General features: G+C 45.8%; 1 protein-coding gene across 1 annotated transcript in view; it reads right to left on the bottom strand.

The window, feature by feature from the left end:
* Positions 1–280: 280 nt before the first annotated feature.
* The window catches only part of tmem132e (transmembrane protein 132E), a gene marked incomplete at both ends in the record, with an annotated part of 88,859 nt that continues 62,806 nt past the window's right edge, over positions 281–26,333 (bottom strand). Inside the window, 4 exons of the mRNA XM_080014090.1 lie at positions 281–1,369; positions 6,405–6,599; positions 14,867–15,149; positions 25,998–26,203. Of these exons, the coding sequence (XP_079870216.1) occupies positions 281–1,369; positions 6,405–6,599; positions 14,867–15,149; positions 25,998–26,203 (1,773 nt within the window). The remainder of the gene's footprint in view (positions 1,370–6,404; positions 6,600–14,866; positions 15,150–25,997; positions 26,204–26,333) is intronic.

Below are 26,333 nucleotides of genomic sequence, written 5' to 3'. Positions count from 1 at the left end.
CGAAAATAATATATATACCGAAATCTGTTCCTCTCCTGATTGAGACCTTCTTGTTCCCGTCTTCAGCTTTCTTTGCTGTCGTTGTTTTTTTTGTTTTTTTTTTCTTTCTTTTAAGTGTGTATATGTAACAGCACTGTGCAAAATTAAACAAACTAAAACCTGAAACCAAAAAAAGAAAAAAAAAGAAAATTGTTGGCCTTGTTTAGTTTGTGAAAATTCATCAGGTGGAAATGTTTCCTCTCCAAAGGGGGCGCTTGAGGCTGGCAAGGCACACCTCACCTCATGCTATTTCCTTTATTCTGCGCATGTAGTCGTGCAGTTCGGCGGGGTCCTGGAAGCCCATGTCCTGGCACACCCACTGGATGTCTTCCTCGTCTGCTATGGGGATGGAGTTGTAGGGCAGCTCCTCGGTGGGCAGGGTACTGAACGTGGTGAACTTGACCCGCTTGCGCTTGGAGGTGGGCGAGCTGGCCTCCTCGCCGTTGTCCTTGGTGGATCCCCCAGAGCTGCCGTCCCCCCGTCCGTGCACTTGGCTCTGGACGCTGGTCTGGGAGCTGCCGCTGCTGTGGTGGTCCCCGTGGCAGCAGGTCTGCACCCCCTCTAGGGTGTTGCCGGGACTCTCGGCCTGCTGGGGCGACAGGTCGCTCTGGGCCCTGAGCGGCTGGCCGTTGCCGAGGAATACCCAGTGGTGCGAGTGGTCCATGTTGGCCTGGCCTTCGGGAGGGATCCGCTTGTGGCGGTACTTGAGGACGAAGACGATGCAGTTGATGAGAAAGACCAGGATGGCCAGGCAGAAGACCCCCAGCAGGGCATACATGCCAATCTCCAGGTCTGTCATGTTGCGGGGTGGGTGAATGAAATCCCCGTCCTCCTCCTCCTCCTCGCTTTCGGTGGGTGTCTCCTGATTGCTGATGGTCGGGAAGTTGGTGTAGTCGATGGGAACGCTGGCGGGTTGTTCGTTGGAATTGTCGTACATCCTCCCGCCGATATTTGTCTCCACCAGTGGCGGTCGGGTGACCCGTGCCGGCTCCAGCACGTCCCCGTCTGCCTCAGTGTTGGACTCTTCCTCCTCAGAGTCTTCTTCCTCGGTGCCGAAGCGCACCTTGACGAAGGCGGCGGCTGAGGCAATGACGTTCTTGCGCTTGGTCTTCTGGCAGGCCTCGCAGATGGTCATCTCCACGCGCACCACCTCGCCGGAGCCCTCGCCCTCCGCCACCACAACAGGCCAGCGCTGTTGAGGCTCCTGGGACACGGAGACGAGCCGGTCATCCAGCGTGGAGGCGTTGAGGTTGTAGTCTTTGGGGTCAAAGTAGGTCAGGGGGGCGGCGGTGCTGTCGCTGAAGTACATCCATATGGACAGGCTGGCCTCCTGTCACAACGACAAAAGAAGAGGGAAACCTTGAAGCGCCAACTTGTTTGATTTCATATCTTCTGTTTCTCTGCACATTACAGAGCTACAGGGTTGAAAATAAAAGCACAAAACTCGGGCAGTGACATTCTAGCGCGTGTTTTTGTGACCCTCAAGAATATCTCAATGATTCGGAGACCGTTCTTTCAGGGGCGCTGCCTGTGGTTTGAATAACTGTGCCCAATTGAGCCCCTTGAAGCTCCAACCCCCGAATCTAAAGAGCGGCTCTGAACATCTGAAGTACCCTTTGCTTGGTACAAGGGCTGACGCACGTGAGCATGCACATGCACATCCACCCACGGCCATACGCACAAACAGACACCCACTGCGAAGCTAGGAGAAGGAAGGGTTACCGCTGATGGCCACCATGAGCGTCCATTAGCTAACAAGACAGCATAGTGTATCACATGCAGCACCGTAAACTATAAAAGGTGGAAATATCATCCCAGTCTCATGAGGTTGTTGGGACGCAATGAATGCTCGCCATCAACATTTAATATTATTTTTACATTGATCAAATGCCAATTACCTGAGTCAATGTATCAATCTAAAGGGTACTGATGAGAGAATCCACAATGACGTCACAGATGAACATGAAATAGCTGTCTACGGTGATTCCTCTGCCTCTGCTTTACTTATACTCTACCTCTACTTTACCTCTACTCTACCTCTACTTTTAACTCTATTCTACCTCTACCTTACCTCTATTCTACCTCTACATTACCTCTATTCTACCTCTACTTTACCTCTACTCTACCTCTACTTTACCTCTACTCTCCCTCTACTTTTAACTCTATTCTACCTCTACATTACCTCTACTCTACCTCTACTCTACCTCTACTTTACCTCTATTCTACCTCTACCTAAACTCTATTCTACCACTACTTTACCTCTACCTCTACTTTACCTCTACTCCGCCTCTATTCTACCGCTACTTTACCTCTACTTTACCTCTACTCCGCCTCTATTCTACCGCTACTTTACCTCTATTCTACCTCTACTTTACCTCTACTCTACCTCTATTCTACCTCTACTTTACCTATATTCTACCTCTACTTTACCTCTACTCTACCTCTATTCTACCTCAACTTTACCTCTACTTTATCTCTATTCTACCTCTACTTTACCTCTACCCTACCTCTACTTTACCTCTTCTCTACCTGAACTTTCCTATACACTGCCTCTACTTTACCTGTACTCTACCTCTGCTTTACTTCTATTCTACCTCTACTTTCCTTTTACTTTACTTCTAGTCTACCTTTACTCTACTTCTGTTCTATCTCTACTTTACTTCTTCTCTACCTTTACTTTCCTATACACTGCCTCTACTCTACCTCTTCCACCTCTACTTTACCTCTATTCAACCGCTACTTTACCTCTACTCTACCTCTACTTTACTTCTTCTATACCTTAACTTTTCTATACACTACCTCTATTTTACCTCTACTCTACTTCTTTTCTACTTTTACTTTCCAATACACTACCTCTACTTTACCTCTACTCTACCCCCTTCTTTTCTTCTTTATCGGGAAATGACGGAATACAAGATTTTTGTCAATATCTTGACATCATATCATGTCTCTCTCACTATATACACACACACACACACACACACACACACACACACACACAAGTACACACTTGTTCATCCTGTACATTACACACATTCACCTATCATGTCTCTCTCACTATATACACACACACACACACACACACACACACACACACGCACGCGCAAACACACACACACACACACACACACACACACACACACACACACACACACACACACACACACACACACACACACACACACACACACACACACACACACACACACACACACACCTGACAGCACTCATCTGCTTCAGAGAAGCTTCAGCATTTGTACCCAAACCCTTTGTTCTCATCCCGCAAAAGCATCGTCACCTGCCAAGATGGCTGACACAGGGTGAGGGTGGTGGGGGGTGGACCTGTTTCTCTCTGACAGAGATCCTTTGGTTACAGAGTCCCTTGCTTGCCAAAAAGTAAGGAAGGCATATCCTGATTCTGTCTGGAAGGCCCCGTCGAAAATCAAATCACCCCCCCTGCCCCACCATCCATATAAACAAAAAAACAAACAAACAAAAGGCAAACCTCCTTCTAGTGAGAGGTACTGCAGTGGCAGGCTGGTGGGAACAAGGCCCCCCGTCATCTCAGCTCGTCAGGAATGAAGGGGTCCGTTACCATGCGCGATTTTTAATCAATACATTGGATTTAGCGTTCATGCCCATGAGCGTTCTTTGGCCAACGGGCGGTTTTGACAAGTGAAGCACCGGTGTGCGCCCTCCACCAAGATTAATGGTAATCCGCCTGCTCCTTTGTAAAGCAATGCCGTGGAACCGTGCATTGTGGCAATGCAGTAAAAATAATAGTATGCACCGGTATAATTCATGGGACTGCCGTAGCTCGGTGCATATGTATATAACGTGTCTTTAACTGTATTATACAAGTCTACTGGAGTTTTTAAATCGAGCCCCTCGGTAATCTCACAGTGTTATTCCTTACTTAATTATTCCTTAAAACAAAATGAAGTGATTATAAAGCGAAGCAATTTAAGGGAGATAAAGAGGATGCAGACAAACTTGCACTGTTTCCAGTTTTGAATTATTCATTTATATATACTAATATATATAAGTATATATACTTATATAAATACTTATATTTGACTAATATACACATATGCATATACAGTATATATATATATATACACATATAAATACAGTATATATAATTCATATCTACAGTAAGAGGGGGCATAGACTTTTTGCTATGAAACAGAATCAAATGGCTTGAAATAGCTCCAGCACTCCTCTGAGAGCTGCTCCGCCAGAAGGATTGGCTGCCTTTTACAGCCTGGCCTCGGAGAGCACTTAGGACAATACATTACAATAATTAAATTTCAAGGTGGCCAAGAAGAGGAAAGCAAGAAAAATTTGAATTTAATGCCGACCTCTCCCTCTCTCTCTCTCTCTCTCTCTCCCTCTCTCTCTCTCTCTCGCTCTCTCGCTCCCTCCCGACCGAGGCTTGATGTGGCTGTTCTGGCTGTTCTGGCTGTTCTGGCAGCTGTCAGGCCAACTGAGGAGCTAGTTTTAAAAAGGAAACCTTATAAAACGCATTTTGGCAGCTATTTTGGATTTAGCCTCAGACTTAAGATGAAAATGCTTTTCAGTTTTAGTCACAATTTGGTCAATTTGATCCTTCATTTTAGTCTACAACAAGTCAAAACGTTTTACGCCAGTTTTAGTCGACGAAAAGTCATTACATTTTAGTCAACTTTGAGTCATTACTTTTAGTGAAAATGATTTCTCTCTTTAAACTAATTCAATTAGGCTCATACACTGTATGGCTGGGATTTTGGGAATCTGCTCCCAGAATGCAAATGCCCTGGAGAACCCATCCATTTGCATTCTGGGAATTTTTGTTTTCTGGGAGGAACCCTGCTACGCCGCCTCCCGCTGCCAGTTCCGCGATATAATTGGGAGCGTCTGCCTCCCTCTTCTCATAATCCGCAACAACACAGAGATGATGTTTTCATGGAGAAGTGACATGTCTTGCTTCTGGTGTTTATTTGCGGTCGTTCCTCAGGAGATGTTTATGGAAGTGACGTCACCTCTTGCCGGTGCAGTCGTTCGGGTCGATCCAATCAAAAGGGTTTCATATTCAGACTTGACATCACACGGAATATCGAAGGATGATCTTGAGCTGCATGTTTGCATCAAAGGAACCGTAAGATCACCGCTCCTGCTGTTCTTCCGAGTTCAACAATGGGTGAGTAAATCAAAAACTGAGTTTTGAAAAATAAGTTGAGAGATCGGGGAGCACACGCACAATTGGGTGAAAATATCATGCATTTTGAATGTCCCACAGCCCACCACTAATATTATAGTTCCGTCTTCTCAAACGAAAACAAAACTTACATTTTGTCATAGTTTTTATTGTCAAAGATCTATTTCCAGCTCGTCAACGTCTCGTCATAGTCATGGAAAAAAGGTTGTTGGCTAACTTTTTTTGTCATAATTGTCGTTAACGAAATCAACACTGATGCACGCACACACACACACACACACACACACACACACACACACACACACACACACACACACACACACACACACACACACACACACACACACACACAGACACAAACACACACACACACACACACACACACACAAACACACACACACACACACACACACACACACACACACACTGGGGGAAGCACTGTTGCCAATTAAGTCTTTGTGAGAACCTTAAAGACCCTGCCTCCCACGATGCTACGGGCAGGGAGGCAGAGAGAGAAAGGGCCACGCGGCCCCCCTGTGCGCTCCATGAGATGCCTCTGTGCGCTGCACTGCACCTTGGGAGTTGTCGTTTAATAGATCAGAGAGGACTTTGCCAAGCTTTGGCAAACACTGCGGCTATGATTAAAAGAAGGGGGGGGGGGGGGAAGCACCCATAAACAACGACCCAAAATCAACAAAAAGAGCAAAAACAGAACAAGAGGTGCAATGCTGTGCCCCGCAGCAGTATCCCCATACTTGCTGAAATGCTGAAATATTAAAAACAGGTGTCCCTTAAAAAAACAAATTCAACGGCTATCTGAGTCCTTTCCTTGGTAATGTTTCCACCGAGAGCCTGTTTGGGATTAAGTCGCTTTTAACCTCTCTGGAGACAGACAAAGAGGGAAAGATCCTAACTGCTACTGGGAAGGCACAAGGCTTATTCTAAGCTATGATAAACAATGCACTGGGTGTTCCTGCCTGCAAATATTATGGCTTTGGTAGAAGAAACAGTTTCCTGCCATAGCAGCCTGTGTGTGGAAAATAATCCAGTCCTTCAAAGACAAAACTATGGGAAAAAAACAAAAACGCCAACCCTATTTGAAATTCTGATTTCTCGGCCGTTTTCATGGCTGCCGTCGGTCCACAAGGTGCGACGAGCGCTGGCGTACCTGCTTAGGAGTGGTGAGCGTCTGGAGGCCCGTCGCCTTGGCCACCATGGTGTGGCTGTTTCCGGGGCTGGGCTGGAGCGACAGGGTCAGGCCCGAAATGGCGTGGACTCGGAGCTCGGCGATGGAGACCTTGTCGTCGGTGACCGAGAACAGAGATTCTCCCAAGACTGCGTCCACGGCCAGCGGAGACTCGACCTGGAGGGAGGAAACCCAAGACGGGGACGGTTTTACAACAGCGGTTTGAAAAAAATGGAGGTAGTTGTCATGCCGTCGGTGTGGGCTGTTGGCTCAGCTCAGTTTGGCGCGGGACGGCGTCCCGGGCCATCTCAGATCAGATCAGATCGGAGGTGAGGAGCACTTTGTAGCCGCCGCCTCGGGCTTTTTAGCTGAGATGACGACCATCAAATTGCCACCAACACAAAAGGCTCTGCGACATTTCAAAACACCTCGGCCTCTTTCGAGAAAAAAATATATTTCATCTCGCAATTTCAAACCAGGGGTCATGAGGGACGGCTACAAAGTGAAGGGCCTTAAAGTAACGCTCTGGTACGTTGTTTTTTTTTTTTCCCCCACTCCCCACTACCCGCAAAGTGGAACAGGAGAGGATTTGATGGCAGGCTCCTCCGGATCCTCATCAGATTCGAGGAAAAATGCCTTCGCACAAAGAACCTTTAAAAACAGGGCATCTATAAGTGAGTTCTCAAACGTTATCATCATTGTCCCGCTGCCGGTTTTGAGTGCTTTGGTTCTTGGGGCAATGTCACACATTCGCACAGCGAAGGATTTGCACGGTTTTTCAAATGCACGGTTGTTTGCAGATAAAAACAGGAGGGACAGACGGGGACGGTTCTTTATGTATGTATGTTCAACTGGTATTTTTCATGTAATGCAAACGCAGTATCTTGTGCTGCCACTAAAACAGCTGGATCTGGATCGGCCTGGCTATGCTTATATTAACCCCCCCCAAGCCCCACCACACACATTCCAATTTTTATCACACGCACGCACGCACGCACGCACGCACGCACGCACACGCACACACACACACACACACACACACACACACACACACACACACACACACACACACAATCTACTCACACAGAGTGCATCAGCCTGCCAATCTCTTTTCGTTAGAGGCCTCTTACCCTATTTTCCCTCTCTCTCCCCCCTCCCTCTCTATCCCCCTCTGCCCTCCTCCTCCTCCTCCTCCTCCTCCTCGACGAGCCAAGCGGAGGGATGGAATTGGTCTTCCAATTTCATTACCCTCCTGCGTACAGAGCGGGCGCGACTCAAGACGCACTTATTCATCACGGGACTGACGGGGAAAGGCGCGCGCTCGCTTCCAAATCCCGCTGTAATGAATATCTTTATTTTTATTTATTTTTTGACCTACTACAGACTGAGCCCTAGACGCTGAAATGCAGGAGTTCCAACCTGTTGACCTGATTTTTGGATGTCGCATCCGTAAAAGCCAATCTCCCTCTACCCGCTTGCTTTATAAAGAGAAACCCTGGGAGCGGTGACGTTGTTGTCTGGGGTCTTGTCCGGAGAACTTAAAAACGTTTAGAAAAGGGGCCGTGGCGGGTTCCTCGCCTTTCTCCGCCGCTCAGTAATGTCAGAACCAGGCGGGTGTGTTTCCCTGGTGAGAAAACTCCGCCGCCATATGCACGTTGTTGTGTTGACCTTAATGGAATCGTGCCAGGAAGGAGAGTTATGGTTCATCGGTCGCCACGCACGCACGCACGCACGCACGCACGCACGCACACACACACACACACACACACACACACACTACCCTGGGGGCTGATAGTTGATGGAAGCCTGACTTTCTCCGATTTTTTAGAGCAAAAAGCCAGGTGAGGGAAGGATCACTCTCGGCGGAGAGAGGGAGCAGTTTCCCCCGCTTTCCCGAGCACTTTCTAGTTAAACTGTTATCCATCTATTTCAGACAGTCCAGACTTTGCATGATATCTCTCGGTTTTTTAATCAGATCTTCTCCACAGCGGAGCTTCCTCCGTGCCGAGTTTCCTCGACGCAGAGAGAGATGTCACGAGAACACCACGGGCCGTGATTGCAGTGAATGTGGGGAATCACTCATGCAAATACTGCAATAGTTGTCCTCCCTTTGTCTGTCGTGAAAAGAAAATGATGATACTGTACATCTCACGCCAAGGATGGCAAAATGATATGAGTAGGATTAGCCTTGGCCCATGTGCTCTGTTCCTTTTTGATCTGCAAGTGTTCAGATAAAAATTGTCTAAACCGGGGCTAGGATACCGCCTTGACAAAGGAAACTGCTATTCAGGGAATAGCCAAAATAGTTGTTAACAAAGAAGTAAAACAAGGTTTCTTTGATTAATTTCTTGCACTGCACTGTACCTTTTTTGGACTTTGAATTGTTTTGTGGTTGAAATGTGCTCTATAAATAAACTTGAGAATTGCATGACATTATTGAGCAAATACCCCTGTGCCGTAATTCCAACTAATGGCAGTTAAGTATTTATAGAATTCTCTTCATAACCGATAGGGAGATGTTTGGCTTCTATGATCTGAGCAAACGTAGAAGCTTGCCATGTCAAACCACCTCTGCCAGCCAATTTATCCAGGGAGTGCAGCTGAGAGAAGCATGGGTGCGCTTGTCTGTGACTTGAAGTTAATTGTTGCAGACGAACAAAAAAAAAAATAAAATAAAAAAATAAAAAAAAAAAGTAAACAAATAAACACGGTAACCGGGTTGACACAACTAGGCTATTACTGCCGTAGTACTGTCGCCGCGCGATTAAACCTGTGAATTAAAGTGCCGGTGCGACCGCGAGGAGAACAAACGCTTTCGTTATTCATAACCTGCTAATAATAGGGTTCTTAATTGTCTGTTAGCTCGCCCAGGAGGACTGTGCCTGCGGAGGGCTTTGCCACATTCCCACACAAGGGGTTTGTGTGCATGTGAATTGCGTGAGATTCCTTCGTTACTCTGTGTATGCGTGAGGGCGTGAATGTATGTATTGTGGTGTAGTGTACGCGGCAGGCGTGTAGGTACGTTACGGCGGCGTTTTTCTTCAGTCGACTCCTACGGCCTGTTTCCCCTGTTTCTTACAAGCCGTTTAAAGTCAGAGTTGCCGTGCCTGTCTCTCTAGACGGCGAAACTGTGACGGCATAATCTCACCATATCGTGGAAAACAAGGTCCATCGGGTGGAATACGTTTGGTCGGCGTCAATCATTATATCAAAGCTGTATTGACAAAGATTTTTGAGTAGGAAAAAAAAAAGAGACTTAAAAACTATACTGTAGTATCAATGAAAACTGGCAGCCCACGTGTTCAGGACCCATCATCCCTTTTTACGGGCTGATCTGGCTGGAGATGATTTGGCTGGAAAATCTATCTGGATGATGGCTGAAAATGTCAGGGGAGACGCAGGGATAAGCAGCAGCAGAATATAATATCCTGCTAATGAGCTGTTACCGAGGTTTATCATCCCAGAGAATACAATACAGAGAAAGGAATAGCCCGCCTTAAGTTAGTGTTCAGACTTAAAAAACTGAAACCAATTCCAATAAAACCAGTGGAGAGATAAATGCGCAAGAGACAAAGGTGAAAACCCAGTTTTGGTCGGCCACAGACACTGTCAAAAATAATTATCTGGAAATCCTATTAATATGCAGCACTCCTTAGTTGGGCCAGGACATAAAATATTCAAAATTTCTAATTTACAAGGACCATTAGGTTCCTTTGTTTTTGTTTTTTTTCCTCACACTGGTGAATACAGAATGTGATGTATTCCCTTAAACTATTCCATTTTATTTTATTTTATTTTATTCTATATATTTTTATTTTATTCTATGAGTATTCAACTTACTGTATTACGTTTTAGGAATCAGTTAGTTGGTCTAGTAGAAATAAATTTTCTTAGGTAGCTACTGTGTTCAGTCTAGGACATATTGTTTGTAATCACCGGGTGCGTTGCATTACATTTCACTGCATATATGTATGAAAGTATGTATAGGTACAGTATGTGACGAATAAACCTCTTGAATCTTGAATCTTGAGGCTTGAGGGTATGGTTGGATACTGTATTCACACTCTAAAACAGTGTTTCTCAAATGGGGGTACTGCAGGGGATACTCCGAAACAAAAAAGTTAAAAAATTTTTTTGGTTATATATAAACAATAAAAAAAATAACACATACGACGCACATACAGTACATCACTCATGTTAATTTATTTTTATTTTTTTTCCCTCCCAATGCCAGGGAAGCGGGTACTCAGCCGCAAAAAAAGATCTTAGAGGGGGGACACGACTAAAAAAAAGTTTGAGAACCACCGCTCTAAAACATGGAGGATTATCCGAGTCTTGTGTCGAGGCTTCCGATCCTTAGCTCTCACCATTAGCTCCGTGAGGCTTCTCCAGCGCCGTGGTCCCAGTCACCCCACGACACTTGCAGACGCAAGCGCAACAAGGCGTGAATTATGGATGCTGACGGATCCCAATCGAACGGCGTCCCGTCGAGTGCGCAGGGTACCGCCCCGGCTGCGTCCCACGTGGACCGCAGTGGTGCCCTGGCGGGTGGGACCGGCGTACAGGTTGACAAGGGAGAAGCAGAAGCAAGTCGCCGCCGGCGTTTTTGTACACACCGAAGCCGACATTTTTAGTAAAAGTGCCGTGCCCGAAGCGTACGTCTATGTCTTGTTTTTTTTTTTGTTTTTTTTAACGGGAATTTACTTCCGGTGGACGGACCAGTGAAGGAGATGCAAATATTGTTCAGCTGAACCACAGGGACGGGAACCGCGACGGCCGCCTCTATCCGTACAATACTCGCACAACCAAAGGAGCTCCGCCGATTTACCACCGCCTCGGGGTATGCTGAACCCCGGCTCCAGACGCAAAGCAAGCAGGGGTCAGAGGTCACCGGTGATATCCGCAAGGGTCTCCACCCCTAACTAAAGATCCACAGCAGGGTTTTGGATAGGGTGGTTCCTGACACAGTTTGGGCTCCAGTCCTGTATTTAAACGTGTGTTTTTGTACAGTTTCAAGGCAGTTTCTATTGTGCAGATCAGGTGGGAAACTTGTTTTGTATATATCATTCATGTCATGGTTCAATGTTTTATGGGGTGACAAAATAAATAAATAAATAAATAAATAAATAAATAAATAAATAAATAAATAAATAAATAAAAAGTCAAGATTTGTTTTACCATTTAAGGGTTTCAAATGCATATAGACAAGCAAGCTTCATGGAAAAACCCCAAAAAACAAAAAAAAGTACGTGTCAGCTCCATTTACCCCTCCCGTGCGATTAAACATGAGAGACAAATCCTCATTTTCCTACGTTAACTTCTTATTTTGGCGTGTTCTGTTAAAACTCGGCCCCGCTCACTCGTACATGCGATCAGACTCGGACTGTCTCGTCATGCATCTCTCGACGCCGATTCTTTGACAGTCTACAAAGAACAACACCAAGCAAAAACACAAAAGAAACACAAAAAAACCCACAAACCCCCCCCCCCCCCCCCCCCCGAAAAACTACAAAGCTCGGTTGCTTTTTTATTTTTCTGCTTTGAATCATCGCGGATTAATGATTCATGGCCTGTGTCGATGAGAGTCTGTCTTTAGTCGACTTTCCAGCCTTTTTCTTGTCTGAAGTTTATTTCCCCCCCTGATCAAAGAGGTAAGAGGCAAATTAAGTTTTTTTTAGTTTGGCTTTTTACTTCACGATGCAGGTATTGTGGGTGAAGCACTCGCCCCTAACCGAAGTGCTAAGCGCTGAATATTTATAAGAGCTGCGCCTGGACCGTATCAGACACTTCTGTAACACGTTAAGCAAAAGATTGAAAACAGTCTCTCCGTTAACCGGGTGGAATTTTAACGAAAGCCTCGCCTCAATATTATCACACACGGCAAGTCGTTTAAAACAGAGCGTGCATATGCTTCAGGAATCACGCCGCCAAAATAGATATATCACTGACTGGGTTGAATCGATCCAGGAAATAGGGAATTAAGGAAGCAACGGAGGGAAGGTCAAACCTCCTCCCTTCCCATCTTTTTCATACATACTGTATTGACCGGCTCCAGGAAGTCATTTGGTTCTCCATGAAATCTCGTCCACTGGAGCGGCGGACTTTAACATTTCAATGGAAAGTGCCTCGTCGAGAACCCACCTGGATTTTCTTCTCGTCAACTTTTCAATACTTTCGGAAGGTCTTTCACCCCCCCACCCGCCCGCCGCCCGCCCCCAGACCTCCCTAACGCCATCCTTCTCAGACATCATCTGGTGGAAGTGAATGGAGGAGAATCCACAGAGGGTCTCATTTCAAATTCAATTGCAATATTTTTCAATGCAGTATTTTTTATCTATCTATTTATTTATTTATTTATTTATTTATTTATTTATTTATTTATCTCCCCCTCCGATTCCTCAACCCTGCTTTGTAGCGGCGCCGGGCGAGTCCGCGGGGGCCTTTGTTTCAAGTTTCGAAGCTTCAAAGTTTTACTGGTCATATGCACGGCGACAAGACAGCGAGTAACAATCCGTTCTGGCAGCGAAGTGCTCGGCCCCCGAGAGCTTCTCTGAACGGCGCCAACAAGTGCGAGAGACCAGAACGGAGACGGAAATCGAAAAAGATCGCCATTACAAAAGAAGAAATCACGCTAAAGTCAAAACAAATCAAAACAAAGCGTGACAATATAATGTCAGAGTGAAGCATACACATCAATAGGTGCTTTTTTGAGCAATAGACAGATGTCCAATGCGCAATATGCAAAGTAGTTCTGTGTGCGTGTGTGTGTGGGTGTGTGCGTGTGTGTGTGTGTGCATGTGTTGGAGGCAGATAAAAGTATTGGAATGTGCGGCCGCCACCCCTGAGAGACGAAGAAAGAAGACAACAACAACCTCTCGGGCATTTTGCTGCTTGTTAAAAAAAAAAAAAAAACCCGTGCGAGGCTTGAAGTTTGTGATTTATGATATGCTCCTCAGTTATGCATTAACAGCATTGGCGGTAAATCCCGCATATCCACAGTTATGAGAGAAAGATCGGGGACCCGTCGATATGTTCTCACTTGAATCGGTGCTTACTTTCGGAACACATTTAGAATGACCTCAGACGGCTTGGACTTCAGAGCCCAGGGAAATGATTTTAACTAAATGTGATGAGATGAGAACCACAATTACTACTTTTATACAATACTGTATAATATAAACTTAAAAAAAATAAAATAAATGCTTCTTTCTTCTTCGCATATCTTGCACATGTTTAGAGATCGTCAGGATCATCAATGGCTGATCACCCGCTATTATAAGTATATATTATTATTATTAACGCCCTTCTTGATGTCATCTTGCCTCATATTGGTGGTATTCATTGACACCGAGGAAGCTGCCACTGCAAGCCTCGATATTCATATTTTAGTCACGCTTTAGGAAGCGAGGTAAAAATGACTCCAGAGTTCCCAAAATTCAAAATCTTCGTACGGTTATGACGGGCGACGATGAAGCCGACGATGTGTTTGTGACGTCTAACGGAGTCGACGTGGGGGCTTGTGTGTAAATGGATTTATAAGTAACCTTCCCCTTTCCAGAGAATTCAAATGATCCATTGCTCAGTTTAGATGATGGATCGGTCTCTCGTAGTTTTTTTCCCCCCTCCGTATTTAGCCACCGCCAGACGCATCCGCCCGACAACTATACTCCCCCCCCCACACCCTGCCCCCGACGGGCAGAATGTGCACTCAGTCACGGTGATTAAGACGAAGACGAAAAACAAAGAACAGCAAAACAAAGCGCCTTCTCTCGATTGGTGTAAACCGCCAATAAAGGCAACAGCTGCTCGGTACATAAAAAGCAAGGCCATGAGACTAGTTCTTTGATTTTGGTATAAAAGGCATTTGTTTAACTGTAAAAAAAAAAGAAAAAAGAAAAAGGAGGGCAGAGATGGGAGCGGTGAGACAAGAGAGCAGAGGCGGTGGGAGAATGAGGAGAGAAGAGAGGAAGCGGAGCAGGAAAAGGAGACTACCCGTGTGTTCACATCAATACTTTATCATTTTGTGTCGCCGGACGGGTGGTGCGGGAGCCACAGGTTCCGGTCAAGAAGTCAGGGCTTCCCCGTTCCGTCGCCTCACACGAGATTCTTTGTTTGTCGTCTCCGTGAACACATGCTGTTTTTTTCTTCCTTAATTTGCTACGTTCCAGCAACCTTGGAAACCTGTGATGACCTTTCTGACCAGATATGGTATGCTGGGGTAAGGCATTCACCTGGGAGTTGCCATCTGCCAATTCTGTGGTAACTGACATCCCTGTGAGATTTTTTTTTTTTTTTTTTTACCATCACAGCAATAGCTCCTTCTCAGCCCCCATCTCACATCTAGTTGCTATGAAGTAACCTCCCCGCTGCTCCAAACTCATAACTCAGATTCTCCATTACAACTACTGCTGACACAAGCCCCACCGCTGCCACCACCACTGTACCTTCAGCGTGGTGGAGCCCAGCTCCAGGCCCACCAGCACGGTGCGGTCCACCAGCTCGGCCACTCTGGGGTCGGCCACCTTGAGGGAGTCCTGCACGAGGTCGGTGACGTCCACCCGCCAGTCGGGTCCCAGCATGGTGATGACCTGGTCGGTGCCCTCGGCGGAGGTGGTGTGGAACTGGGTCAGCACCCGCACCAGGGCCCTCTGGTACTGCAGGGCGCAGCCACGGCTCACCCGACGCTCGTCCTCCTCCTCCTCGGCCGCGTCGCTGTCCCTGGTGCTCCTGAGGCACACGGAGGGAAGAGAAACACATTACTCATATTCACTACAGACAGAGTGACGTCGGTACAGGACACTGGTCTGTTAGCCAATACAAAACCCCCGACACCCAGTTGTTGCCACCAGTAGAATTACAATGGGCTGGCCAGATGGGGCCTGTGGAGAGCAATAGAATAGCTCAACGTCGGGATATGAAATTGTGCAGTTGGTAAGGAGATCCAACCCAATCCAAGGCACTCAAATGAGATTGATCATTACATTACAGCGTATTGAACGACAAGTTTGAGGGATTCTCCAGTCTGTTCAGGGCAATCAGCACACTAAACTAAGACAGCGTATTAATTATAACAAAATAAACTGGATTCCTCCAAGGCCAACCCGCACAGAGATTTATCCAGGTGTTTGATTTGATAAAATGTTTAAGAAAAATCTTTTTAAAGGCACTTAAAGGCACGTAAAGGCACTTAATCCTTTTTTGAAGGCCTTAGATCTTTACGTACTGATACAACGCAAAAGCAACCGCCTTGAACGCCACATGCAGCAAAGCCGTAATGTATGTAAATACTCAAAAATACATACAATACCAATACGGATATCCTGCCAGTGCATTAATGTAAGTGCCATTTAGTGTCCAGCCATGTATAGCACTGTGCAGCGCAACTCTTTAAGTGTCGGTCACATGCTTCGTAGGAGTTCTTGGGCTGACGTTTTAAAGTTTGCTCTATTTTACAGATTTGACAAACACTTAGGAGTCTGGGAGCGGTGCCACACACATCTGCTAAATTATCGCTCTGATGTGACGTCGTCATGGAAGAGGAGTGCTCTCAAGCAGCAGCGGGAGAGGGAAGATAAGCACTGAAAAAATAAAAAATAAATCAGCATTTGGAGTGATGCAGAGATTTTTTTTTTTATTTCACAGGACCCCTGGGCGGCGGGGTTAGATATGCCAGGTGCATCCCGGACTAAGCGCAATCAGTTCGACAGAAAGATGTAGGAGTTAGCCAGTTCCCCTCAGCAGGATCCGCACGCCACCAGGTTCCACGAGCAAAAGGGAAAAACAGTCTCCCGCTACCTAATCGTCGCTGTGACTCGCTTTGAATAACTTGGGATTTCTGCGAAGGCGAGCGGGAATATTTGGCAAAGGTCGGGGGTCAGACTGTACAAATTCAGCCAGATTTTGACACGGTTGTGTCGAGGCCGAGAAATTTCCAGCGTCGGGGCCCGAGTAACATCAGGAATGACAAACGTCTTTACCCCGTGTAGTGCGGCATCGAAGAACAGCGACGTGGCGTCTGGTGCACCCCACGACACACCCCGACGAAAAGACCAGCGTGGCGTGTATTTTCCTGCCTAGTTTGACATCTCCTACGACCTGTTCCTTGATGTTGACCAATGGGATGACAAATTTCTCTCTTGTACATATACAGTATGTAAACATGGCGGAGAGAAAGAGGGATGCTGCTGTCAGGTGGAACAATGAAACCAAGGAAAGGTTCGCTGGCGGAGACTCCCTCTCGCTCCGTGCACCTCCGGGAACAGGGGCCTCTGTTCCCCCCTCCGGGCGCGTCCGGGGACGGGGACGCAAGGTCGTGAGAGGCAGCATACGATAATCGGTCGGGGTCATACTTGTAGTGTGTGCTACTTGCCGTGTCTTGGCCCCGGCCAAGACACGGCAAGAATTGATGGCACTATGATTGCCTAATCTGACATTGTGACCCTTGTAAGACGAAAATATTGTGTGGCCAGCGTTGTCTTGGGGGCTTAGAGAGAAATGGGCGTTGGAGGGGATACTACCCACACACCTCAACCTCAGCTTTTTTTTTTTTTTTTTTCCCAGTCCATTATCTGCCTGCGCCTTACCAGGCGGAAAACAAATCACCATAGGCTCCTTCTTGCTGGATTGCCAATATGATGGACACAGGTTCTGTAAAAAATACTGCCTGTGCCTTTTCTTTCTCTCGTTCTAAGTAATTTGTACTCATAATAGGATGTTTGAGGAGACTATTATATATTTCAGGAGAATACATAATGGTCACAGTGACTCAAACCAATTTTCTTTCTTTCTTTCTTTCTTTCTTTCATACATCTGTTTGAATTAGGAACCATGTTCACCAATATGATATGAATTACGATTTATGGAATAACAGCATTATATGAATTAAAAGGTTTCAACCTTCAGTAATTCGATTACAAATGTGAAAGTTGGAGGGTTTTTCCTATCAACAAAAAAACCCCTCAGCATATGTGATCAGTGATATAGTTTACGCTACACCATTATGAGTGTAGTGTAATTAGGTTATATCTCAATATATGATAATATGATAATAATAATAATAATGATAATAATAATAATAATAATTTAAATAATATGAGGTATTATCATAATATGTATACTAGACCGATTTATATAGTTTCTTAATATAAAAAAAATAATTGTGTGGTGCACAGTTGAAGTTTGGAGGAAAAGCCTGAGAGACAGGGAGTTTCACAGCTCCCTGGCTCGGGTCAGAGGAAGTTTACCTTCCACAGACCTCTACCTGGAAATAAGGCTGGATTCTCTCTCTCCCCCCTGCCTCTTCCCCAGAAGAACATTGTCTGTTCTTATTAGAGTCTCTGATACGCCCGAACAGGCCGGAGCTTGGGTGCACACAGACTGGCCGCCCGACTGCACAGCCCCCAGACCCCCCCCCCCCGTTTATTTTTTTATTTTTTTAGAAACACATTTCAGGGATGCAGCCAGTGAGTAATTACGCTGCGTCGGAGCAAAAAGCACGCTGCGAGGCCTTGCCACTGATGGACGGGCTTTGGACGGGTCACGTTGTGGAATGGAGGACAATGGGGGCGAGGGAGGCCCGTAAAACTATAAAAATAATTTCATAATGGGCGGAAAAGGGTGGGGGGAGGGGGGCTGAAGGGTGAGCGATAACTGGAGGTAGTGACTAAAAGAAAGATAGATAAGGTGGAGTGAAAATTGGAGTGCCAGAGTGAGGAATGGAGACTGCAGTATGGGACTGTCATTAGTTACAATTTTACTTTATCTCTCCCTCTCTCTCTCGCTCTCTCTGTCGCTCTCTCTCGCTATAAATATATGTGTGAGATACTGTGTATGTATATATATATATATATATATATATATATATATATATATATATATATATATATATATGTGTGTGTGTGTGTGTGTGGGATACTGTTTATATAGCTAATAAATGACAAAGACCATCACCTGTTGTGTCACTCCTGGATCAACAGCAGAAGTCTGTCTGTAGAACTGTGTTGTGTAACAGCTGTAACGCACTCGGCTGGACCACAGCCGTGCTGAAACACGGTGGGTGGTCCTTCCCTCTCAAGCGCTACTGCCGAAATACATTCCCCGTTTAGTAACAATCCATTAAAACCTGTGTATTTCCACGTCAAATCTTTCTGTCTCCCACGCAAGGTGGTTCTGTTTGATTTGGCTGTTTGATTTCACTCCCTCAGCTCTGTAGGCAGGTTGTCTGCAAAAAGGAGTGTGGCTCTGAAAAGAGAGTTCATCACGCCGATCACATTTTGACTTTTGGTGGGTGGTTCCCAAAGCCTTCTACCTGCCGCAGGAGTCAGTATCACTGTTGAATTATCATCTTGCAGGCCAGCAACAGGCGGAAGAATGTCCCACATCAACTAATGGGGGACAGTTATGCACCACCATTAACATTTTGTGTTCTGTGCAGCCTATTAGAACACTGTTCTGGCAGAAAGATGTTTTTTTCAACCTAAAAATCCGACACATGCACCATCCTGAAAGAAAACCTATAAGGTGACTCCCTATCTTTTTGAGCCGCCATCTTTAGCATCGTAGATTCCCATTAAAACTGATAGTCACCTACTTTATCTCTGTAATATAAAATATGATACAATAATATACAATATTCTTATATATTGTTTCTTTATTCTTTTCTATTTATTCTTATAAGTCCTTTACTCCTTCCTTGTTGTCCAACCTCTCGTACAACTCGTCGTATGCCTTTTCCTTTGCCACGTCTCTCTTCGCCTTGCGCCGCATCAGCTTGTAATCCTGTCTACGTTCTTCATCTCTCTGACTATCCCATTTCTTCTTCGCCAACCTCTTCTGCTCTATGCTCTCCTGTACCTCCTCATTCCACGACCAAGAGTCCTTGTCTTCCTTCCTCTTCCCGCATGATACACAGAGTACCTTCTTGGCCGTCTCCCTCACAGCTTCTGCAGTTGTTGGCGAAAAGCTGAGAATGCAAGGAGTGGAGGTGGAGAAGGCGGATGAGTTGAAGAACTTGGGGTCGACCATCCAAAGCAGCGGAGAGTGCGGAAGAGAGGTGAAGAAGAAAGTACAGGCAGGGTGGAGTGGGTGGAGAAGAGTGTCTGGAGTGATCTGTGACAGAAGGGTTCCAGCGAGAGTGAAGGGGAAGGTCTACAGGACGGTAGTGAGATCAGCCATGTTGTACGGTTTAAAGGTGGTGGCATTGACAAAAGGGCAGGTGGTTGAACTTGAGGTGGCAGAGTTGAGGATGTTGAGATTTTCATTGGGAGTGACAAGGATGGACAGGATTAAGAATGAGTACATTAGAGGGACAGCTCAGGTTGGACAATTCGGTGGAAAAGGGAGAGAGGCCAGATTGAGATGGTTTGGACACGCGTGTAGGGGAGATGAGAGTTACATTGGGAGAAGGATGCTGAGGATGGAGCTGGCAGGCAAGAGGAGAAGAGGAAGGCCAAAGAGAAGGTTTATGGATGTGGTGAGGGAGGACATGCAGGCGGTTGGTGTAAGGGAGGAAGACGCGCAGTACAGAAGATATTGGAGGCAAATGATCCGCTGTGGCGACCCCTAACGGGAGCAGCTCAAAGAAGAAGACGAAAATTATTATTATTATATTAATTTATTATTAATTTATATATATATAAAAAAAATTCTATATATTTTATATTGTTTATAGTGCTTACCTTGATATGCTCTCTATTTTCTGCTGTCCCCTTTTTGCTGCTGGAACAATGTAAATTTCCCCGGTGTGGGACTAATTAAAGTTTATCTTAATTATTATATACAGCATCTTAATATTTATATTATTAATATATTAATATTATATCTATAATTATATAATTAGAGATGTAAAAAAAAATGTATGTAATCTTATCTATAATATATGTAACAGAAATAAATCTATTGATGACTTATTACATAAAAGGGTTTATACCCCAATGAGGCCAATCTGCAATGAGACGAATATGGAGCCAGTCGCTGATTATTGTTGTCCACTAGGGGTGCTGTAAACACCCCACTACTCTGCAAACCGAGATCCTATTTCTGAGCTACGTATATGATCACTTCATGATCAACACCTACAAAGATCCGGGAGAAAAGCGGATTGAGAGGCTTAAATTGTGACGCCGGTGTCAGATTTTGTAATTGCGGTCACTCGTTCTTTAGGGTTATTCAGCACATTATTTGAAAGTGTCAAAAAAGTGTCACACAGATTTTAACTCGGTCAACCACCACCTCAACATTAATTATAAATCAAAATACTAATTTGACCAAGTGTGGCTGGTGAAATTAGCAAAGCATGACGGTTCACCAACAGTAAACGGGTGTGAGGAGTCCCACCAACTCTCCTCCACCTGGAAAGCCGCAAGACACCGTTATAAAACCACCTGGCGCGCCACATCACTTTGACGTCCGTAGAAAAAACACAGAAACGGTCAAGGGTAATTAACGGTCCCCTTTGTGTTTCTTCCCGAACTGATAGCCTTCACTGTCAAATCCACTGACTTCAATCCAAACCGCGGCTATTGACGGGCGAGTATTTGCAGGGGTCTGCGTTATCGAAGCGGAAAATGAACGAGTGAAGGTTAATCCGCCCATTTAAAGTCTCCCCGAGTGCAGGTGTAACCAAGGTAAGGAGCTTGGTTGCAAAGTCAAAAACAACTCCTCAGTCAAATTCTTTAAGACACTTCTCCTTACGTCTTTGAGGATTCCCTCTTCAGGCGGAGAGAGGCGATTGGTGGTGTGGGCACGAAGGAGAGAAAGAAGGAAAGTAAGTGTAGTCTGGATGTGTGTGTCTATGCTTTGAATAGATGAGTAAACAAACAGGGGGTAATTTTCTTCAAAATAATGGAGGCTTTTAGTATGGCCCGTTGTTAAAAATAGAGACTGGGGAAATATTTCATTTTACTATTCCTGGGACGTACTCCTTTCTATTTTTGGAGGAATGTAGTTAATGTATGCAAGGAAAAAGAAAGTTGTCTTTTTATGGTGCGTTCCTTTTGAAAATTACATCCCATTATCTGAAAAGGCAACCACTGAAATCACTGGTTTGGAAGACACGATAGCGTTTTCACCGCCTTGAAACCTGACACGAGCCCTTTGTCTCAGTGTCCCTTAGCTCCGCTCTAATCCGAGGGCAATGGAGAACGGCTCTGGAAGATGCGCTACAGCTCCGAAGCGCGTCCAACACTACGCAGAGGTGTTGTTCCAGAGGCGGAGGAAAGAAGGGCAAGATTAGGCAAGCCTAGTCAGCCCGCACCGGCATAGGAGCAGCTTTCATAGCCTACATGTGGCACATTTGAGGCGGATAGGGGCCGTCTCTTGCCTGCGGTCTCTGATGCTTGCAAAGCACTGTGGGGCGAGGAACGGAAAATGACATACTCGCAGCATAGCCAGACTGCTGCGTGCGCCATGGCCGTTTTTCACCCGTGCCTAAAAACGAGCTCCACTTGGGCCCGGAAGGAGCTCGGGAGCGCGGAATAAAGAACGCCGGGTCTCTTTGCGGCTTGGTCTTTTATGAGAGCACAAATCAATTCAATGTCACCAGGCACATTTCAAGGGCCGTGCTTATTGCGCACGTCTATTCAGAAACTTGACTACGGTGTCTGATGAGATCACATCTTCTTGTTACCTTGCAGGTGGAGCGGAGGTGGAAGATTCCAGGTCCAGAAGGGAAATGCCCTGCCGTGCTTTCGCCCCACCCCTGCACTGATCCATCCGCTGTTCCTCTGGGTTGATGCTTATCAGTAAATCCCCATGGTTTACTCAAAATCCCAGAGTGGATTTTCACTTTCTGAACTCGGATTTGCCGCCTCCACTAAATAGTTCTTGGACGTGGTGTGATGGAACACGGTTTGATCCCAAACTACCATATCAAAGAGTCCATTTTCAACACCCGGAAGTGGTTTAAACAGCTCCAATGGACAACAAGAAGAAAGCGTAGAAAGAACATTGGTAAAAGGAGGGAGCTGATAAGGCATTCAGTGCAGTAATTGGACTCCAATTAGTTAATGTCATCGAGGTAGAAACGGCATCACATGTATCAAACATATAAGCAGATCATGACGCCCTCTCGTCAGACACGGCCCACTCAGGCATTCATTCTACGTGGAGGCAATTCGTACACTAATGGAAAGAGCACGGCGCCGGGTGACTCAACATGCCCCAAATAATCTCAGCACTGATGGCACTGTTAGCGACTGTCGAGAATATCAGCGTTCCAAATCAGGTTTTCACCCATTCCACTCCAACGCCATTTGTGAATGTGTGAATGTTTTCAAATCTTTATTTAAGACTTAAGTCATAAGTCGAGTTTGCAGTAATGGGATATATTCTCTTGGCGCTGTGGGTTGAACAAGCTCCTCAAATCTGATTGAAAATATATAGTTTCTGGAGACAAATGAATACTATCAACACCTACAGCCCTTGCTTTGTGTTGCTTTGCAGTTCCCTTGCCTTTACATCTCTTCTGCTCCAGTTCAGCATGTGTTTGATTCTGGCCCTTTTTAAATCAACTGTTGGGTGTGTGTGTGTGTGTGTGTGTGTGTGTGTGTGTGTGTGTGTGTGTGTGTGTGTGTGTGTGTGTGTGTGTGTGTGTGTGTGTGTGTGTGTGAGAGTGTCTGTGTGTGTGTGTGTGTGTGTGTGTCTGTGTGTGTGTCTGTGTGTGTTCCTGTTTGTTATTGACAGAATGTTGAAATGAGCCTGGGTGCCTCGGTTTCGAGACTGAATTTTTTTTTTTTGCCTTGTGGCCATTATTTTCCCTAAATATGAATGACAATGACGCATCCGCCGGGGCTTCACATTGCTATGCTTCGTGGGCAATCGTCATTCCATTTTTATCATCTGCGCCGTTGCCCGGATTGATAAAAGACTCTAATACTGAAGGCGAAGGCCATGCAGTTGGCCTTGATCCTCTAACACAGCAAGGCTATAAAAGTCAAGATGAAGACTGGATACTGGTGATATACATGTATACAGTATATGCTACACAAAAAGCCTCCACAACACAAAGTATTAATTAAAAAACAACAACAAATTAAATATATTACTTTTTTTTTTTTTTTAAACCTGTGCTGTCAGCATGCTGGGCATACAACACAGAGTATTTGTATGCCATTGCATTCAGGACAGAGTTAGTCTGCAAGTAGAGTTCAAGTTCTCAACCTGCAATGCAACTCTTTATTAATTCTTAAATCATCATGAACCGCTGCAATAACTCTGTCCTGTGGATGCCCTGTAGAATGACAAGAGCACAGTTTTGGTCATGGAGAGCCACCACCAACCCCCCTCTTTGGAGAACTATTCATCATGTTTGGGTCTATAAACAACTGATCACTACTCCAAGAGGGAGAGAATCACCACAGGTGGGACAAATAAACATAGAAACAAACAACATTTACACAAAAACATAAACATTGGACGACAACATGTATTGAAAAACAGTGAATTAGGTCCAGGAAAACTAGAACTACAACTGGTCCCGTGGCCTCTTCCTGTCATAGTTATGGCAGTAAATGAGGGAGGAAAGGAGAGGAATGCAACCAGGAGGGTGCTGGGGTGCACTCCAAGCAGGTGTGGTGGTGTGTGTGTGTGAGATGAGACCGCCTGTGTGTGTGTGTGTGTGTGTGTGTGTGTGTGTGTGTGTGTGTGTGTGTGTGTGTGTGTGTGTGTGTAAGATGTCCACCGGTGAGTGTACATGACTTATCCCCATTGGTACTGGTGTAGAAGGTCAGTATTATGTCGTGGCGCCTCCATGCAGCAGAGGGGGCCCCGAAGCCCCCCTGAACTCTGCAGCACTGTAGACACCTTACGGCTGCAGGAGAGGCCCGAGTGCCCTGCCCTGCGGCCACAGAAGACCCCCGGGCCCCCAGAGAAGCCAGAGGGCCGTGGAGCAACCCCCACGCCCAGCCCCGAGGAGCATGACCCAGTCCTAGGGAGCACGAGGAGACCCCGCACCCCAGGGGCGCACACATACAACCAACCCCCAGGTGCAGGCACAAGACGCAGCCGCCGGCACAGAACCCGGGCCAAGGGTGCAAGGCATGGACCACAGGTCCAGATCCCGGCCCCGCAGCGACAGACCAACATCCCGCCCGAGCCGCCCGCCCCATGGGCGAGCTGGCAGGACTCCCATGCCCACCCACACCCTGCACAAGGGGGAGGTCCACCCCACTGCAGCCGACCAGACGCCACACCCACCCAGCGCAGGGCAGCTCGATGCCCTCGATTTCATTAAATGAATCAACATTGTTTTTGGATATTGCCAATAGTTTTTCCATTGAGATGTAATCAATTGATAACTGCAACCATTGGGATGTGGTGAGATTATCTCTCTTCTTCCAATTGTTTTCTTGGCAATTGTTAAGGCAATCAAAATGGGTTGGTGGTGTTTCAGTGGTGGGTCGACTGAGGAGAGGTCACCAAGAAGACATACAGATGGGGAGACTGGAATTGTATAGACGGGGAATGGAATTTTGTTGAATGTGTCTGCATCATCCCATCACATAGCCATGGGCAACTGGTCCAGTACATGCGGTAGGTTATTGTTATTAGTAGTATTATTGTTAGTATTATTATAATTCCATTACTATGCATATTGTCATTATCCCTACTATACTTCTGCCTGACCATACTAAATATATTTATTGTGGCGTAAGGGTGGTGTGGTTTAAGCAGCCAAATCTGTCTTGGGCCTAGGTAATTGGGCCTGGGTTCAGGGTGGCTGTAAGCCTGTTGCTGGTCAAACATGATGTGTGCATCTGCTCCTGGCTTGTTACACCTCGCCACTCTCTACAATCTCTCTGCCCTGAAAACGCCACTCGGGTGGCGTGTGGCAGGCGGAACGGCCACATATACGTATCTTTAACAATACGGTTATCTACATATTATATGATACCATACTATAGCATTAATATTTTATACTGTTACTATGCGCCATTTTATATACAGCTGTGTCTTATCTTATGTTATCTTATCGTAACTTATCGGATCTTATGTTATGATACTGTATCTTTATCTATTTTATTGTATTGGATCTTATGGTGTCACATTATATCCTATCTTATGGTATGGTATCTTAGTGCGTCTTATCATATCGCATCTTATCTTCATTTATGGTACTGTATCACATCATATCTTGTCTTATTGTATCGCGTCTTATCTTATGGGAGCTTATCGGATCTTATCTTATTTTAACTTACTGTATCTGACTGTAGGATAACTTATCATAACGCAGCTTATGGTATCTTATCTTATATTATATTATATTATCGTAACGTGTGGTATCTTATCGCATAGTATTTTATCTCATCATCTTATCTCATCACATCGTAACGCATCTTGTCGTAAAGTATCTTATCTTATGGTATCTTAGGGTATCACATCATATCTTATCTTACTGTATCGTATCTTATCTTATCCTATCCAGTCGACACCCTAACCCGAACATAAAAGTGGTGCCCGTCTTCCCCGGCACAAAAGCCAACCAAGTTCAGGTCACTGTCACGGCACTCCCTAGAGACTTCGATGGTGCTGATGGTATTGTGTTTCCACTGGTTTCCATCTCCACGGCTTGAGCCTCACCTTCGGTCGGGCAGGATGGGGACCCTCCACCCTTTGATGAAGCTCAGGTTGCTGTCGGACAGCTCCACCTGCAGCGGGAGTTTTGGCACCCAGACCGTCAGCTCCAGCGGCGCGCTCAGGTGCTCGTAGCTGAAGATGACCCTGGCGTTCATGGACCCACGGGTCTCCTTCCCGTTGACGAACACGTAGTCGCAGTTCATGGACACCTGGCAGAGAGCAGAGGTCAGAAGTCATCTCCACGGTAACGGTTGTGTATATCAACAGGGTAAGTACAAGATAAAAGCCTCTTTCAAAGTCCCAAAACAATCCCACAGTTGTTTTGCACTCTTGAACATT

This window comes from Zeus faber, assembly GCF_960531495.2.
Source record: "Zeus faber genome assembly, chromosome: 14".
In the NCBI taxonomy this organism is placed as follows: Eukaryota; Metazoa; Chordata; class Actinopteri; order Zeiformes; family Zeidae; genus Zeus; species Zeus faber.
The sequence above is the reverse complement of the archived record's forward strand: the minus strand, read 5'-3'. Positions and strand labels throughout refer to the sequence as shown.